Here is an 18,552-nt window from a genome sequence, read left to right on the forward strand (position 1 = left end):
GCATAAAGGAATCATGGGAGGAGATTCATCTTGCAGGCGGTAATCCGCCCAATGAGGGAGATCTCCTGTGAGGTCCACCGTTCAAGGTCCCTCTCCAACTCTTTAGGATGTAGCCGGGAACTGGACTCCCAGGTAGGGAATAGATTACTCATTCCAGTGGATCAGGGATTGGGGCCCACAAGTCTGCCGTTCCCCAGGCTCCAAGCCTATCCCCAAGGCTGCCGATTTCCTGAAGTTGATGGCAAATTCCGAGAGGATCCCAAATCTGCGGAGCTATTGGAGAGCAGATATCAGAGAAGGACGGATGTCTGTTTTGGATAACAGTACATCGTCAGCATACAGCGAGATCTTATGCTGGGAGGTACAGAGAGGAAGGCCTTTAATGCTTTAGACCCTTCGTATCCACTCGGCGTGGAGTTCCATTAGCAGGGCAACAGGAGAAGAGATAGGGGGCATCCCTGTCTGGCCCCGCAGGTCAAGGGTATTGGATCTGACAGTTTGTGGTTAACCCGGGGAAGAGTTTTTGGGGACTGGTAGTTAGCTAGAACCATTTACGGAAGCTCGGCCCAGTCTATTTTTTTCGAAGGCCTTGGTGCCATCCAGCGCCAACAGGGCCAATTGGTTTGAATCCTGGACTGCTATGTCTACTAGGTTTAGGGCTCTTTGGATGTTATCCCTGGTTGATCTATGCATTATGAACCCCGTCTGATTCGAATCGACTAAAGTGTGTAGGACAGCGGCCAGTCGATTTGCCAGAACTTTCGAATATATGTTGGCGTCAATATTTAGTAGGGAGATGGGCCTGTATGAGCTATTCTCCCTGGGATCTTTGCCGGGTTTAAGCAAGAGCATGGTTACAGATTCCTGCATGTATGAGGTGATAGAGCCGGAGGTACCAAATGAGTTAATGAGGGCCTTTAGCGGGGCTACCAGTTGGGGGCAAAACAGTTTGTAAAACCTTGTCAAGAATCCACCTGGGCCTGGGGCTCTAGGCTTTGGAGACTTAATGGCCGCATCCACCTCCTCACCTGTGATTGGGGCATCAAATCCCTCTCTGTCGGGCTCGTCCAGTTGTGGAAGGGTGGCCTCTTGCAAGTATTTCATCTGTTCCGCCTTATCTCAAGGTGATGCTGCCATTGTTTTGGCGAGATGGGATGCTGCTAGTTGTAGTTTATCATGATCAGCATATTGAATCTGGCACTGGGTGGTCACGGAGGCCCACTACGATGTTTTTTCTCTGTGCCTTGGACAGTTTTGCCACCAGAAGTTTATTTGCTTTGTTGTTCTTAACGTAGTAGCCTTGTTTGCACTTGGCCAATAAGTGTGCTGTCTCCTCTGCATAATGTACCTCCAATTTGTTCCTGGCTGTCTGTAGGGCACGTTGCGTCTTTTGGGACCAGCCCTTCTTCATGTGATGGGCCTCGGCCATTTGGACCTCTTCTTCCAGTTTTGTGCGGGCCCGCTGTTTGTGTTTGTGGTATGCCACCGCATGTGCAATCAATTCTCTCCTAACTACTGCTTTCATGGCATCCCATGTATTGGCTGTGGAGGTATCTTCTACCGGGTTCTCTTGAAAAAAGTTCTGGATCACTTTGGTAACAGAGTTCCTCAGCGGCATCTCATTCAGGATGGGATCGTATAGGTTCCAGCTGCGCCGAGGAGGTGGTTCAGGGCTATGAGCTTGGAGAGTCAGTGTGATCGGAGCATGGTCTGAAAGTACCTTAGTTCCTATGGCCACGTCGTCCACAAAGGTAAGGATTTGTGGGGAGATCAGCATCAGGTCTGTCCAGGAGGATGTTCTATGTACATATGAGAAGAAAGAGAATTCTTTTTCACCTGGGTGGAGCACACTCCAGGAATCTACCACCACTCGTGTCTGGAATAAGTGGAGAAGTTTTGTAGCAAGCTTAAAGTCTCTAGGAGTCAGGGAGCGATGTATCCCACAGGGGGTCCGGAACCCCATTTAAGTTTCCTCCTATGAAGACTTGGCTTATAACAAAGGGGAGAAGGGAATTGCCCAGTGCCTCATAGAATGCTTCCTGGCATTCTTTGGGGGCATAAACTGAGATAGGAGAGTAAAGCTGTCCATATATGAAGCCCTTGACTGCCGTAAATCGTTCCTCTGGGCACAATGTTTCCAGCACCTTAAACTGCACATCTCTGGCAAAAAGGGCAGCTATACCCCCTTTTTTGGTCCCATTAGAAGTGAGATACTGGAGTGAAAAATGTCTGTTTTGAAGGCGAGCAAAATCTTGCATTAGCAAGTGAGTTTCTTGTAGGAAGACCACCGAGCCTCTCGTATCCTGGAGCCGTTTCAGCGCTGATTTCTGCTTTAAGGGGGAGTTCAGGCCCTTTATGTTCAATGAGATAAAATTCTATTTCTGGTGTGGTGGGGCATCGTCTGGGGTGTTTATATTCCGTGGGTGAGGGGTATGGACTGGGTGTGAATCAGTCGCCAACCAGGTCTTTCGTTTTCATGTTTCCACAGTGCAGCCAGGGTTTTAACTTACACTTCCAACATGAAGCCTTAACAGTAAACTCGTAGGAAGCTGATCCTTTTTTGTCGGTATCTTCCTTAACTAACTGGAACAAAATTGTCTGTAAATCACTCCAAGGGTGTTTTGGTGACGTCCACCTTAGAGTTAGGCATGGGCCGTGTGAAAACCCGCTACAGCTAGCTAGTTGCATTGCATTCCCTAGCATTCTGGTGACAATTGGGCCAGTTGTTTGAGATTGCCACTCCAGGCCCACTCCAGTCATCTAGGCAGTGGGAGTTCATTGCCTTCTAGCCTGTTGAAATTCCGGTGGGTAGTCATCTTGCATTCCGACCCTTCTGCACCTTTGTCCAGGTTGTGCGTTTTGGCTTACGGGGAGGTCTCTCAGAGCCGCAATCCGGCGAGTCAGGTGAAGCGCCATCTTCCTTTCCAGGTGAGTTGGGGTGTAGAATCGACTCTAATACCCCTTTGTAAGAGAAGTGAACCACAGTTGGGAATAGCCAGTGGTATCTGATGTTTTGGTCTCAAAGAAATAATGTTAAGGGTCTCAGAGCCCTCGTGTTCTGTATTGTCAATAGAGCCAGATCTTGGAAGATCAGGAGAGGGGACCCCTGGAAGGTTAGTTCCTCTTGAGAGAGGCGACCTATCGCCATAATAGCCTCCTTGGTTGAGTAGAAATGGACCCGGGTGATTATATCTGGGGGGAATCCATTACCACCCCTCGTCGGGCACAGAGTCTTTGGGTGCTGTCTAACATGAGCTGAGATTTATCCAGATGAGGCAGTAAGGCTTTGGTCTGGGATCGAAGAGGGGGCCCCCCGAATACGTAGGCTGTTTTGTCGGGCCCTATTCTCCAAATCCTCCTGTTTATATTCTAAGATCTCATTTCTGTTGACCAGGGTCTGGATGGTGTGTTGTAGCTCCAGGAGTGTTGCTGAGTGTCCTTGAATTAGATCCTCAACCTCTCCCACTCTCTTTTCCACTTCCACTACCCTCTGCTCCGTTTGTTCCAGCTATGTAGTAAGCTCTGCCATGCAGGATCTAAATTTGGCTTTAATGTCCAACATAAAGTCTTATATGTCTCCTTTGGTCACCAGTTGACTAGCCCCCTCAGAGGAAGTCCGAGGCGAGGATTCAGAGATTCAGGCTTTTTCCCCTTTTCAGCTGGGAGCAGCATGGTAGTAATGTCGGCACTTTTGGAGGCTTTAAGATGTTTAGACATTTTTGCAGGCTTCCGGTGGGTCTCCACATGTTCTCTTCAGAATGTGATAAGCAGTAACGGCTGCACATTCTTTCTGGGTGAGGGGGTGGTCTCCCCTCCTAACCCCCATGTCGTGGGCGCCCAGAGGCGCAATCAAATCAGGCGGATAATGATATGGGCTTCAGTCCTTTGCCCATCGGGTGTGTTGCTTTTGTTGTAATGGAGCCTTCCGGGATAAAGGGTGAGCAGTCTTGATGTTCAGTACAGTTCACGAAGCTGTATGAAGTGCAGATGGAGTCCCACCAAGGATGCAATATTCCTCCCTCTGGATATAAGGGGGGGGGGAGAAATGAGGAAGCCATCCAAAATCCGGGTTCCGGGTCCAAGGTCACCCAAATAGGGTACTGTATCTATATCAGGTCAGGTTGGAGAATCTGTCGCTGGGCCGGCACTGCACGAGCCCCTGACATGCTAGAGGCTATTCCCAAGGAATACAGTTAAGCAGAGTGGTAAAGTATACCAACCTCATTGCCACGACCAGACTGGCCGGGAGTGTGTATGAAGCCCATAGAAGTGGAAGAGAGAGCAACAGGAGTAATAGTGTTGATAAAACATATCCAAGTTTCAGTGATGTATAAGTAATGCAAATTAAGACACAGGAACAGATCAATAACAGAGTGTGCTTTGCTGCAAAGAGAACGCACATTCCATAAGACAAGGTTGACAGGGGACGGGTGGTGCGAACAAGTGTGTTAAATGAGATTAGACGGGTTATGAAGTGAGGAGTTTGGATGAGTAATGAGAAGGGATTAATGCAGACATAGGGCCTTATTACAAATTTGGCGGTGCAGGAAAAAAGTGGCGGCAATTCCGTTACCACCACTTTTCCCGCACCAACAATCTACAAGTTTGATGGTGGGGTGGCCGGATTTACCATTAGCTCTGTGCTGCCAGTAATTATGGCACCCCACCACCAATAAATGCCAGTATTCCCAGCAACAGTATTACCGGTGCCGGGAATATGGACTGCATGGAATGGGGAATTACCACTGTTGCTGGCACTTGGAATATGTCAGTAACTCCAGTATTCCATGTGCCGGTAATGGTATTACCGTTTGCCAGTATCCCGCCAAAATGTACCAGCGGGATATCGGCAAACCCATAATGTGGCCCATTATAAACAGAAGTACCAGAAGAGATAACAAAAATATAAAAAGCAGAAAAACTGCAAAAGAATGATTAAGCAGGTGCCTGAATGATCTTAAACAGTACGTTAGTCTAGAAGACTTTTCTGTGAAGAGAGGGAAAAGTGTACTGCCATAGAGAAGAAAGGGAGGGGTATCAGCTAGAAAGTTGGAGAAAGAGATTGTGAGGAGAGAGGTTACACCGGATAGAAATATTGTGGGAGCGCTAAAAGAGGAGGAACATGCAGAATTGAAGAAAGAACAGCAAGAGAGAGAGTGCGAGAGACGTTGTGGAAAATGTGGAGAGAGAGAGTGCATGGAGAAGAAAAGAGTGGTTAGAAAGGGGAGATGGGAGGAGAATGTCAACAGAAGGTACTTTGGGCAAAATAGAAGATCAATATTTGCAGAAGAGTGAGAAAGAAACCAAAGAGCAGATGAGGGGGATAAACCAGTTGGGGCAAACAAGTAAAGTAGAGCAGAGCAACAGAGGTAGCAAGAAAGATAGGGAGGTTCCTGAACACTATGTTGTTCACAGGTAGAGTAATGAGACAGCAACATTATGCTGGGGATGAAAAAGAAGAGAATAAGAATAAGAAAAGCCGGGAGAAAGAAGGCAAGCCCAGGAGAAAGTATCAAGTGAAGAAATGGGCACCTAGCAACAGGGCTACACTTCTCCACCAGAGCCAAGAAAACATGTAAAACCCAGAGGGGCCAATTGGGAGGAGGCAAAGGTCTGGCAGATCATCAAAGGCGCAGTCTGAGATCCATGGGACCAGAGGATGAGGACAACCCAAGGGAAAAAAATGAATATCAAAGAAGTAAACTCCCCTCCACATGGGTACAACAGGAGGAAAGGAGACAGCTTCCTTGACTGACTTGTGTAAGTTACTTTTGTTAGGGCACTGGAAGATTTGTTATTGAACTTTGGGGGTTGTGTTGCTTCAGACTTTGGGAATCTTTTAAAGTCTGCACTTTTTTATGAGGACAGCCTTTGGTGCAGGACGGGAGATTCCTGTTCTTTTGTGTTCTTCATTTGGAAATCCTCAGACCCTACGTTAGCGACAGACACTTTGGCATCTTTATCCAATACTTTACATTTGGACATGATGATTACCTTGATACTCTTTGTTACATTTCATTTGAACAACATACTGACACTTTATGTACAATTGTAAATAAACCCTTGAATATGATCTACGTTGTCCACCTCTCTTATTGGTAATGCAAATGGTGAGGTGGCGAGACCATACGGTGGCCCCACCACAGACTCTGTTCTGAGCCCCCATTTCATGTATTTTGTATTTCGGAACTGCTTTCTCAATGAATATTGTTGGTAATGAAGGAATTTGACTAACATGTGTCCTCTTTAGTTTCAGGAAACACACCTCCAATGATTATCGGTCCTTTCATTAAAACAATTCCTGAAGACCTGCTAGTGGGTGAGTGTGTCATTAATATCAGTACCAAATCACAAAAATACAAACGAGGGAGCACATGTGCAGCTTGAAAGCATGTGGCCCTTCTCTGCTAACAGCGGGTTACAGAGGACTTGTCCATATCAACAACCATATCTGCCCAAAAGCATGAGTCACAATTTTCTCATAAACCAACATCCTTGTGTCATTAATTCCTCTGCTTAGACTACTCCCTATGAACACATAGACATTGTGTCTTTGCATATGCATAGCAGTACATTATCCTGATGTTCCTTGTCCCACCATACCGACCACAAAGTTATTTGGGCAGTATAAAACATCCACAATACCTCTAGCCATCAACCACTCATTTTAAGTCTGTGGTTCCTAGACTGTTTCAAACGACAATGGACTTGGTGTTCACATCTGGCATTGAGATGATCACATGGACATGTACTGAGACTGAGTAGACCAGCACCTCTTTATATGTTCACCTTACCTCTACACACTTGCATGCCTGCTCTAGGCAGACCAACACCATCATTAGTCTAAGGCACTGGTGTATCAAAAATACTTTTAGAACACTCTGTGACAAACAACAATTTATCACAGGATCCTGTGACAACAATTTGTCACATGCATACACTTGCATGCCTGCTCTAGGCAGACCCACACAATCATCAGTGTAAGGCCCTGGTGTATCAATAATACTTTTAGAGCACTCTGCGACAACCAACAAGTTTAAACATGGGCTGAGCATGACATTTGTCTTGTCAATGGAGGTCATGGCAGCTATATGTGATTTTTCTTGCTGAGAAATCCATGAGATGGCTTTTTAACAAGCCGCTAATAAAGTTGGAAAACATAGTACGAGTCACTTTTCAATGCACCTATTTTCTACAAACATTTACTGTCTATGGTCTCACAGTACCATCTAGTGGATTTTGCTGTGATGCAAATCTTTTTTTTACAAATATTTCTACAATCATTTTTTTTACTTTACCTATCCTGACATACATTCTTCCTACACTTGACCTAAAAATTACCTTTTAATGGGGGTTATCCCTCACTCATCCTTCTCTCATAGACCCCAGAAGCCTCCCTTAATCCTTTCTTTTTAAAACTGTACCCTTTTTTCTTTTTTGCTATTATATTTCAAACATGCAGTACTGCATTGTTCCTTGTAATTTGTCATTTTGACATTGATTCAATGTTTTTTTCCCGCTTTATTTTTGTAATTTCTTATTTTCACCCCTTCCATTATTCTCCCTTAAGTTATTTCTGCAACATTCTCACTGGTTACCATCATGGCTCTCGAACATTGATAAAAGGTGCCCAATTAAACCATAGGTGAGCCATTATACCATCACAAAAAGTGCCAGAAGGCTTGACACAAATGTTTCAGACCTCCAGTTAGGCAGTGAAACACAAGAATGGAGCAATTGGGGACGTTGCCAGTGGCACTTTAACCTATTAATAGTCAGATCCTAAAAGCATTGGCTTGAAATGCTTTGCCCCACGCTTGATGCATCAAATTAATCTTATACAAAACTCCAAATGTCCATACGGTGCCCTTCTTGGGTTTTTCAATTTTTTCATAAAGGAATTCATCTTGTCATTTAACACATTTTTTCTACCACATGTCAAGATGCCCTGTAAGTGCTGAGGGGAACTGCTAAGTGCTAATACACTTGAAGAAGCCAAAGCCCACCCTCAAACAGATTAGGTGGGCCTCTGGTACAAGCATTAACATTGACAAGTCCACCAAACCTTCCCTTTACATATAGCATGACTTTTCAGGAGATGAACCAGTACTGTGATGGTACAGTACATTTGTTGGGTGTTCTACGTTTTGGTCTTTCTCAAAATCAATGTTTTTTTCATGTTGATTCTTTCTCTTATTATAGGCAGTTTTGCTTTTCGTATTAATGCTACGGATCGTGATGGTGACAGCCTGACATATAGCCTGGGAGGAGAGAAGGCCTATTTTTTCAAAACCAATAGCAGCACCGGAGAGGTGAAGATCGGGGTGCAGTTGGATTATGAGGTAAGGGAATCACTGATTTTCTGCATGTGGTCACATAATCTAGGTGAATCAGGACAGGGTCAGGCACATGTGCGCTTGCTCATAGGTACTGGGTGAGAGACAGCGGGCCAGGAAGGTAAGTCAGATCCATCAGGTTTCTCTGCAGATCCCTCCAAATCCTCCTCACAAGATTCCTGATTCAGAAAATTGTTAAAGACATCACATGAGAATAAATTCAATGGTTAATGGTGTTAAATAATGTATTTTCACTTTAAAAGTTACCCATGTTCGTCAGCCCGACCACAGAAACACAGCACAAGCTACATTGCCAGTTAGTAGCGCACATTATACACTGGCCAGGTGAATTACCCATAGACCCAAAACCTGATATTGCCTGAGACTTAACACCCCAGTATCCTCACCTAACAAGAAAACACTAACAACCTCACCTGATATCCCCAAATCCCATTAGAAACAAGATCGAAACTCAATTAACATCACCTGATTTCCAGGCCTTAATAATACCACTCTAGCCCCAAGTCACCCAAACCACAATTCCAGTAATATCACAGAAACTTCAGAACCCAGGCATTTTCTTAGAAGTCCTGAAACACTGATTTATGTATTCATGGATGTTAGAGGCAAGTCATGTCTGGATTATCAGGGGCAGATAAGACCACCTAAGAGACGCCGGGTCTAGGTTGTGCGATGCACAGTTTCGTCTAGGCTCAGAAGGGCGCATAACCATAGTTCCCTAATGTGCTCTGCTCTCTATTGGGTAGCAGCAGACTGCTCATGGTATGGACAGTTAAATGAATACATCACAGAACACAGTAACAAAACAACACATACTACAAACGCTTCAAATAAAAATAAAACATGAATTCATTAAAGCTTCAACCAAAAAACAGAAATGCAATCGCGCTTAAAGGACCGACTCTCCCTATAATAAACCTGTTGCCTTATAATATTACTGGAAGTCAATTATTCTGCATGAGCCATTGATGCAGCTGTGGATGGGTCAGTTTCTAAAAAGACAAGAAACAAAATCAAAACACAAGGAGGTAGTGACCAGAACAAACCACTAGAGTCAGAAAGCCTAATTCAGAACCTGTTGTTGATTGATAGTGTTGGGGAGTTTTCTCCCGGGGTCGGCTGGGACGTCCGCGGACCTCCGGGCTGGGAGGCCCCAACTCCTCCCGTGTTTCCCAAAAATGAGTATGAGGCACACGCAAGAAGCAAGGTGGTTCTGCTGTTTATTGAACAACGGCAGGGATGGGTCTAGGATCGTACGCGTCCGTCCAGACTCTCGAAATTCGTGGAGCTCGCAGGCCCCTTTTTGCCTCAGTATGACGCGCTACTTGTGTCACCTGGGAAAGTTAGCGAAAAACCTATCGCCACTCTGGATTGGTTCCTCGAGTGGTAGGGTTAGTATAGCATACATATAGAGAAGATTGTTAGTGGTTAAGGGTCAGACAGGTGGTATACTTGGGCTGTCCCTTCTATTAGATACTTGAAAATTGTTACACGAAGACCCCTAATGATTGGCTAATGTTAGTGGCGTCAGTGATGAGTGGCCCCATGTTCTGATTGGTCCACTCGCGAGCTCCCCAGCCTGGGACCATCGTTGTTCCCAGCTCACGGTGTACCTGTCATTTGCAACAATTTGTAGCTATGTGTTTGTGCAGACAATGCGAGGATTTGCTCATAGGCCTGAGAGCAGACCTTTCCCATCGCTGTAGGTGTCCACTGGGTCATTTCATTGTTGCAGCCTGTGTCCCAGACGTGGGACCCAGGCGACTTCTCCCTCGTGGGTCTGGCACCTTGTCAGGTTTGGCTTGGTCACGTGCGGAGAGACTGTGGCTGAGGCAGAATTCTGCACATTTAAAGTTGTATTTGCCTTTGCGTACCTGGTTTTGCTTACAGGTGTGACCTTGGCGTCGGCTGGTAGCATACGAGTTGAAACATCGCTCCCTTGGCTGCCAGCTCTCGCTGGGCTCGTTCTGCAGGGTCAGCAATTGTACTCTAGCTCGCTCAGTGATCATGGCGGCTCTTGCTTGCGGCCTACTTGGGCCTGGTTCATAGGTGGGGATGTGTAATGCACGGCACTTATGTTGCGGGGTCACATGGCTTCATAGGCAGTGTCATGTCTTCGTTGTATTTTCATCACGATGCAAGGGTCGGGAGAAGCATCAGCAGGCATGTAAACGAGTGCTTTGTGCGTCTTGCGTTTCTGCATTTCGGAAAACCTATGTGAAAAATAATAAAGATGAGCAAGCATGTAAACGAGTGCTTTGTGCGTCTTGCGTTTCTGCATTTCGGAAAACCTATGTGAAAAATAATAAAGATGCGCGTCAGTGGGTGCATCCGTCACCTACGTCATAGCACTGAGTATATTCTTCGTGTGGATTGGTGTGGGAGTGTCCAGTGTGCATGGTTGCACGTGTGTTCTGACAGTTGGCTAGGTCGTCATGTCGGCTTGAGTAGGGCAGGCTGGTGGGCAGGCTGGTGGGCACATCCGTATGTTCTTGTACCAGGGTATTTGGTCGTCTAGTAGATAGACGAATTCATCTTGTGGTGGGTGTCTGGGCCGCGATCCTCTGGGCCAGGGGCGCGAGGAGATTGGGGGGAGTCTTTTCTCCCATTCTCCCACTTCAGTCCCCCCTCTGGTCGACTTGTCGACCACAAACATATCCTTTTCTCTATCTCCTCTTACTCTCCATATTTTAGTCACTCCTCCCAGGTGTCCGTAGTGGTTGACATGGTCCTCAAATGACCAATACATATATACACAACTTCCTCCCGGTTTGCAGTACACCCATCTTCCAATGTAGCTTCTCGGGTTTCTTGGGTTTTCGAGCTTTACGGATGGTGGGTCTAAGTGGTTGGTGATGATCTGTCTGCGCAGTTTTTCTCTTTCCTTTATTATGGTGTCTGTGTGCTGGTCATCATCAGTTGGCATCAAGGGGTGCATACCAACCATTTCGATCATTTCGTCTGTAGTGCGTCCCTTCCTGGCCTTCCAAAACCTTATTATAATCAATGCAGCTCCAGCCAGTATTATGCATCCAACTATAATCTTCAGCCCGTCCGACAGCCATGATGGCATCCATGACCATAACAATGAAAACCAGCTATCATCCTTCTTCACTCCTTTACTTTCTTCCATCATTTTGGAGTGCATCTGGGCCAGCCGTGATACTGCTTCGGTGAGTGTACCATTGTCGGCATCGTTAGCAGGAATAAATGAGTAGCATGATTGTCCTATCTTTGCGCAAACTCCTCCCTCCATCGCTGTGAGGAGATCCAATACATATCTGTTCTGTAATGCTACGATTCTCACCGCTCGTAGTTCCTCTTTTATTGCGTTGAATCCGTTTACTGTTGAATTAATGGTCATCATTAGTTCCCATCGGGTTATCTGGAGCCATTTAGCGTTTGCTTAAGCTTGTAGTCCAGGGTGTATTATTGACGAGAAGAACATTGCAGCCCTGCTAAATAACCTGTGTTCTGGTGGGATAGAAGTGAGTGCTGTTTCCGACCTTCCCCACAGGTAGTTTCCTGTCAGAGGTTCTCCTTGTATCTTTTTCCTGTTCAGGACATTATTGTTGTTGTCGTTGTCCTCCCCCCTCTGTTATTGTACCGATCCCTTCTTCCTCTTGTTCCCTTCATCCATTTTGGGGAAGTTGGCCATGTTCACATGTTTTTGGGGCACCACTAGCGATGGTACATTGATGTGTACCATTGTGCATATACCATTACACAACGGGGGCAGTGTGTGATACGCTTTATTTCCGCAAGCCCAATAGTGAACCATTATCACTGCTGTTCCAGCGCCCCCCTCTGGTAACTCTAACACGCTTGCACAGTTGGTGCTGTATCCCACTTCCACATCTCCTCTGTGTTGGTAGCATAACTTGGGCGCGGTCAGCGCTAGTATGCTTATTGGGTCTTCCTCTTTCTCCATCCATGTCAGCAGGGGTACATACTTGCCCCATGTCGTCCAACATCTGTCATTGTGTTCCTTTATGGTGGTAATATTTTCTCTTGTTACCATGTTGCTACCGACCACTCCTATGTCCCATTCATTGTTCATGTATACCTTCCCTGTTATTGTTACCAGTGGCCTTTCCCAACAACCTTGTGTACCAGGAACTTCGGTGGCGTACCAATCACAGGGAAGGTATTGTAGTGTTACTTTCTTCGTTTCTCCCTTTTCAGGGCCACTTGTCATGTACCTGAACGCTTCGGCATGCAAACTGCTCTTGTGGTAACTCAAATATGACTTGAGGAAATTGTTTTCGTACGGGTATGTGTCTCTTGATTTCCACTCCATTCTCATCACTGTTCCTTGAAATCACCCCCTCGTTTGGAATAGTGCCAGATATATTATACATCGTGCCGTCTTTTCTTCTATTTCTGTTGCTACGAATGTCCGAGAAGCGCTCATGGCGTATGGGATCAATGAGCAAAGATAACAGCTGTCTTCTGTTGTCTGCTTACCTATTTGGGTCATGTGCTGGTATCACATGTTGTTCGAGACGTGTGCTGAATCTGTTATGTAATTATCAATACCCTTATTATATGAGTATGTGCTGCGTTTAACTCTACTTCCTTTATCTGGAGGGTTTCTAGTACCACCTGACGTCAGACCTGTTGCAGCCGTGGGAGGGGGTACGTTAGGTTTGGGTGCAGCCATAATATTGATAGCATAACTTCTCTGCCATACAGAGGCAGCCAACAGACCAGTGATGACCAATACTCCTATCATTTTTATTACAAAAGCTAGTCTCACGGGCATTTGCTCTTACCTTGCGGCAGTCCGGCAGCTTATTCTTGCAACGTTAAAGTTGCCCGCCTGAAAATTCTCAATACGCTTGTTATTATGGTTAGTTGTTGTTATCCAGCTCTCCCTATCAAGTAATCGTTCAGTGCCCAGGCGAAGAGCTGTTCCCACGCCAACCTTAGTGATCTATCTCTTAGAGCAGGTAAGTGCTGGTGAAGATGGGGAAATGATTGTTCTATGGCCAAAACAAATGCGGTGTAATAGACGCGTACCCTTCTTCTTTTTAGGTACTTTGGCCTTCTTATATGATATTCAAATTGGTGTGATAGGGCTTCAGGGTAATTATCATCCGTGGGTAGCATCTACTCCTGGGCAATGTACGCTGTTAGTTACTTATTTTCTTAACAATACAATTACACATGGTACCTGCATGTACGAGAGAGAAAAAGAGAAAACATACAAGTGTTTACATGTGTGTGTGCACAAAACAATGTCCTTTAATTGGGCGTGACCTTAGTGGGTGGGGGGGGGGGTTTGGGCTCAATTGGCGGAAGTCTGTTTACTTTTCAATCTCGTGACCATGGGATGGGCTGTGGGCAAGTGCCCAGTGTCTATTTCAGTACTTGTCTCTGGGGACTCTGGGGGGTGATCGGCTGTAGTGACACTAATGTCGTCAGCTGTGGTCGACGTCTCCTTCTCTGTAGCCGATGCTGTCGTCGTTCTTCCAATGGCCCTGTCGGTAACGCGAGGGCGGGTCTGGAGTTTGTAGATCTTCATGTCGTGTAGGTGATTCCAAGCACGCTTATCCTGCAACTTCACCGCTCTCGTAGCTACCTCCTCTACCAAATGAGGACCAGTAAAGCGTGGGCCATTCCACTTTCTATTGAAGTTGCAGAGTAGCACGTGGTCACCTTTAGCAATTTTGCTTAGTCCTTCCTTTTCCGATTCTTTGTCGGTGTCTTCTTGTTGACAACTCTTAGACCCGCCCTGCGTGCGCTCGAGCTGTTGAGATACAAACACTACACTAGTAATCAAGGAAGACACATATTGATACATTTCATCACCAAGAACAGTTGCAGTGTTTTCATAGTCTGTGAATGCTCTTGATGTAGGCGTTAGAGGAAGGCGCATTTGACGTCCTGTCACCACCTCGTGAGGAGTGAGGTGGTGTTCAGACCCTGGCCTATTCCTTAGCTCAAATAGAGCTAGCGGAAGACAATACAACCAGCTCTTCTTTGTTGTTTGCTGTATCTTTGTTATTTCTTCTTTCAATAGGCCGTTCAGACGTTCACATATATTGTTGGCCTGCGGGTGATATGCACACGCAAATTTATGCTTAATGCCCAGCAAGATGTGATGTGCTGAAACATTTCATTCGCGAAGTGTGGGCCGTTATCTGACCGCAACACTTCACACACACCCCACCTTGGGAAAACCTCTCTCACTAGAAATTTAGCTGCTCTGAACGCATCTGCATGTGAGCAGGGTCCGGCCTCAATCCACCTGGAGAATGGGCATACCACTACAATCATATACCTATTTCCTTGACATACATTGATCATATCAACGTAATCAATATGAATGTGCAGGAAGGGTCCCTCTGGCCGGGGTATGGTACCTTTTATCACTTGCAGCGTGTGACCGGCCGTAAACTGTTAGCATGTAAGGCAATTGCTGATAAAATTTGTTACATGAGAATTTAACTCGGGGCAGAACCAGTCTTCCCTAATTCGTGCTGCAATGACTTCCTTTCCTGTATGAGCTGGGTGATGGAGCTGGGCCAGGGCGGTGTTCAACAGTGCCAATGGCATGACCACCTTCCCAGTGTTATTTTGATGCCACAGTGTGTCAGTTGGGGACATCGTACATCCTCTTTTTACCCATAGTTCCTTTTCTGCCATTGGTGCGGCCGCCTGTAATTCCATTATCTGTGTGGCTGGGAGATGGGTGTACCCCTCTTTCATCAACATCTGTTTAGCTATCCCCCTCCCTATCCCTCTCTCTGACTCTGGGGGGTTCCATATTTCACCAAAATACGCTGCATGTTTGGCATGTGCGTCTGCTGTTTCATTCCCTTTTGAGATGCTCTTCTCCATTAGTGTGTGCGGGACATTTAACCAAAGCTATTTCTTGGGGATCATCGATTACTTCAATTAATTCAGCTAACAAGCGAGCATGTTGTACTGGTGTACCATCAGCTCTCCTAAACCCCCTTCTCTGCCATTTTATCAACCCTGAGTGGACAGTTGACGTGACATATGCGCTATCAGAATATATGGTAACTCTTTTGTCAACGCTTTCCTTCAACGCCAAGATCAGTGCAACCAATTCTGCTGCTTGAGCCGAATAATGCTGTGGTAACTGTACACATTTCACCGGGACACACACCAAATCTTCTGTCATTTTTACAACTGCTGCCCCAGTTCTCCTTATCCCATCACTCTGGTCTATTGTTGATGACCCATCAATGAACAAGAGCTCTCCACCATTGAGTGCATCCTCTTCAACTTTCCTAGTGCATGAGTACATTTCGATAGTCTGCGTACAGTCGTGAGCATAATCACCTTCCTCAACAACTTCCGCTATAAACCTTGCGGGGTTAACTGTACTGCATCTAACAATTGATAGTTCTGGTCTAGACACAATTATCTCATAACCTGACGCCCTCTGCGTGGTTAGTGTGGACTTAGGATTATTCAATATTGCAAACAGTGCATGCTCCACAAATAGTGTGGTTGGGCACCCCATTGTAAAGGATGATGATTTCTCTACCGCGAATGCAGCTTCAGCGAGACTCTGTTCACAAGGGAAATGGCCTAACATAACAGGGTCCAAGTGACCGCTGTAGAACGCTATTGGCTTGTGTCCCATGCTTGTTTTCTGAGCCAATACTGCTTTCATTACTGCTGAGTCGCAATATGAAAAGATAAAGAACTGTCTTTCATAATCTGGGGTGGCCAGTACCGGAGCAGTTGATATTGCGTTCTTCAACTCGTCAAATGCTTCCTTCATTTCCCTTCTCCACCCCAATGTTTTGTCCCCTTTGTTTGCTTCTCTCAATGCTTCAAGTAGGGGTCCTATGTATGAGCTGTAATCAAAAGCCCATGCTCTACAGTAGTTGCACAATCCCAGGAACTGCTGCAGCCCCCTCACTGTTTGTGGCAGTGGCGTGTTTGATATAGCCTGTGCTCTTTGTGGTGCAATCTTTCTTCCGTGTTGGGATATTAGTTGACCAATGTATAATACCTGTTCCTGACAGTACTGTAACTTTTCCTTGTCTACTTTGTAACCTTTTTCAGCCAATACTGTCAGCATTTTCAATGAGTCTTCCCTGCACCTTTTCTCGCTTGTGCTGCAAATTATTATGTCGTCAACATATTGCAGCACCGTACTTTCGAATTCAACGTTTCCCAAGTCCATCTGTATTACTCTGTTAAAAATTAAGGGTGACACGCAGTACCCTTGTGGTAACCTGGTGTGTTTCCATTTTGTGTTTCTGTACGTGAAGCTTGTCAAGTCTTGTGAATCTGGATGCAGGGGTATTGAGAAAAAGGCATTTTTGAGGTCAATTACTGTGAATCGTGAGGCCTCTGCTGGAATCCCACATAAGATTGTGGCCGGGTTTGCTGCTATGGGGTATTCTGCTTCCACAATGTTGTTCAAGGGTCTGAGGTCCTGGATAAAACGCCAAGACCCTCCTTTAGCTTTGCGCACTGGGTACACGGCCATTTTACATGGTGATTCTGATGGTACCAGTATGCCGTTATTTATTAGGGCCGTTATTGTTTCGTATATACCCTCATCTGCCTCTTTTGATAGTGGGTATTGCTTCACTCTGGGGAGTATTGCACTCTTTTTTAGCTTTATTCTTACTCCCCCGATACTCTTTAAGCAGCCCACGTCATAGGGACTGGTGGTCCACAGTGACGTTGGAACCTTTGCCATATCTTCCTCGTAAAAGGGAACTGGGGTAGATGTGGGTGCTTCATGTGCCATAGCAATTTTCTGTGCCACTTGCTTATATGTCACTCTTAGCCATATATCTACACTCATCATAAATACCATTTCGCCCTCTTCTTTGCCTTCCGAAAAGAGCTCCTCATCGGACACCTGGGTCAGCCTACATCCCGCAGCCAGAGCGATCACTGCCCTCCATGCTCTCCCTTCCCGGTCTTGAGCATGTACCGCAATGTAATCAGCAGTTGCTATGATACTCTCGATGCTCACTGAAATCACCTTCCCTTCCGGTTCATTGGCTGGTGTCTCAGGTCTGAACAAATATGCTGCTGGCCTCCTCCAGATCTTCCCTTCTATTCCTGGCATCCATGCGAATGCCATGTCTGTTCCGTACTGGAACAGTTCGCCATCTACTGGCTCAGCCCGAGTTACTGTCTGTCCACAGTATGCTTGCAGAATTTGCCGTGCAGTGAGCATGTTTATTCCCGGAGTGGAACAAATTATGCCGTCCTCCGTGAAGGAGATTGTCATATTTAGCCTGCTCATTATGTCTCTCCCAAGTATGTTTACTGGCGACTCCCTGGAATACAGGAGCGGGACGGACATGTCATAATCTCCTATTGATAAGGAGATGTTATCAGTAAAGGGAACCAACCCCTAGCCCCAGAGAATCCTTGGGTGTTCATGGCCTCACCTGACATTTTAAATTTACCTTCCCTTATGCAAGACCGGGTTGCCCCAGTATCAACAAGGAATGATAGTTTTTTGTCACCTATGGTTACCTCAATGCGTGGTTCCTCTGCACTATTAGGTGTTACCGACAGGATGGGACACACCAAGGACGTCTGTGGGCTGTCCTATTGTGGGTATAATGATTGACCACTTCCTGTGTAAGGGTTGTGTCCCAGGACAGTCACCCTTCCCAGCTGTGTTTGTTGTAGCTGTGTATCGGTGGAGGTTACCTTATGATCCTGTATTTGAGTGTGCTGCTGTACTGGCTGCACTTGGTGTTGTTGGGTTATCGCTACCTGTTGTTGCGGTAGTGAATATGTCTGTGGCTGTTGTTGTGTTACTAACTGTTGCTGCGTGCTGCCCTGTGGCAGCCCCTGCTGTTGTCGGTAACCCTGCTGTTCCCTTGTAGGCCCTTGTTGTCCTTGTTCCCCCCATGCTGGTGTGGAGGGTCTCATTCTACATGTGCCGGACATGTGTCCTAACATTCCACAAATCCAACATACAGGTGGTTCCCTGGTCTGCCATGGGAAACTTCCTGAATTATCCTGGTATACTGGTTGCCCAGTGGGGTAGAAGCTTCTGAATCCTCCCCCTTGCTGTTGTGCAGGATAGCCATATCCCCTCCCCCTCATCATTCCTCCCCTTCCCCTGTTGTTATTATAATATCCACTTCCTGATGTCATGTATCCTTCTCCCATGTTAGCCGTGTATGGTGGTGGTGGTGGCAGCTGTTGTGTTATAATTTGTGGTGATTGT

General features: G+C 46.1%; 1 protein-coding gene across 1 annotated transcript in view; it reads left to right on the plus strand.

The window, feature by feature from the left end:
• CDHR2 (cadherin related family member 2) overlaps nt 1-18,552 on the plus strand; it is a 552,802-nt gene that overhangs the window by 215,500 nt on the left and 318,750 nt on the right. The window contains exons 3-4 of the mRNA XM_069651470.1: nt 6,251-6,319; nt 8,203-8,342. Coding sequence (XP_069507571.1) covers nt 6,251-6,319; nt 8,203-8,342 — 209 coding nt within the window. The remainder of the gene's footprint in view (nt 1-6,250; nt 6,320-8,202; nt 8,343-18,552) is intronic.

Source organism: Ambystoma mexicanum, chromosome 3p, assembly GCF_040938575.1.
Source record: "Ambystoma mexicanum isolate Mex_15411 chromosome 3p, UKY_AmexF1_1, whole genome shotgun sequence".
In the NCBI taxonomy this organism is placed as follows: Eukaryota; Metazoa; Chordata; class Amphibia; order Caudata; family Ambystomatidae; genus Ambystoma; species Ambystoma mexicanum.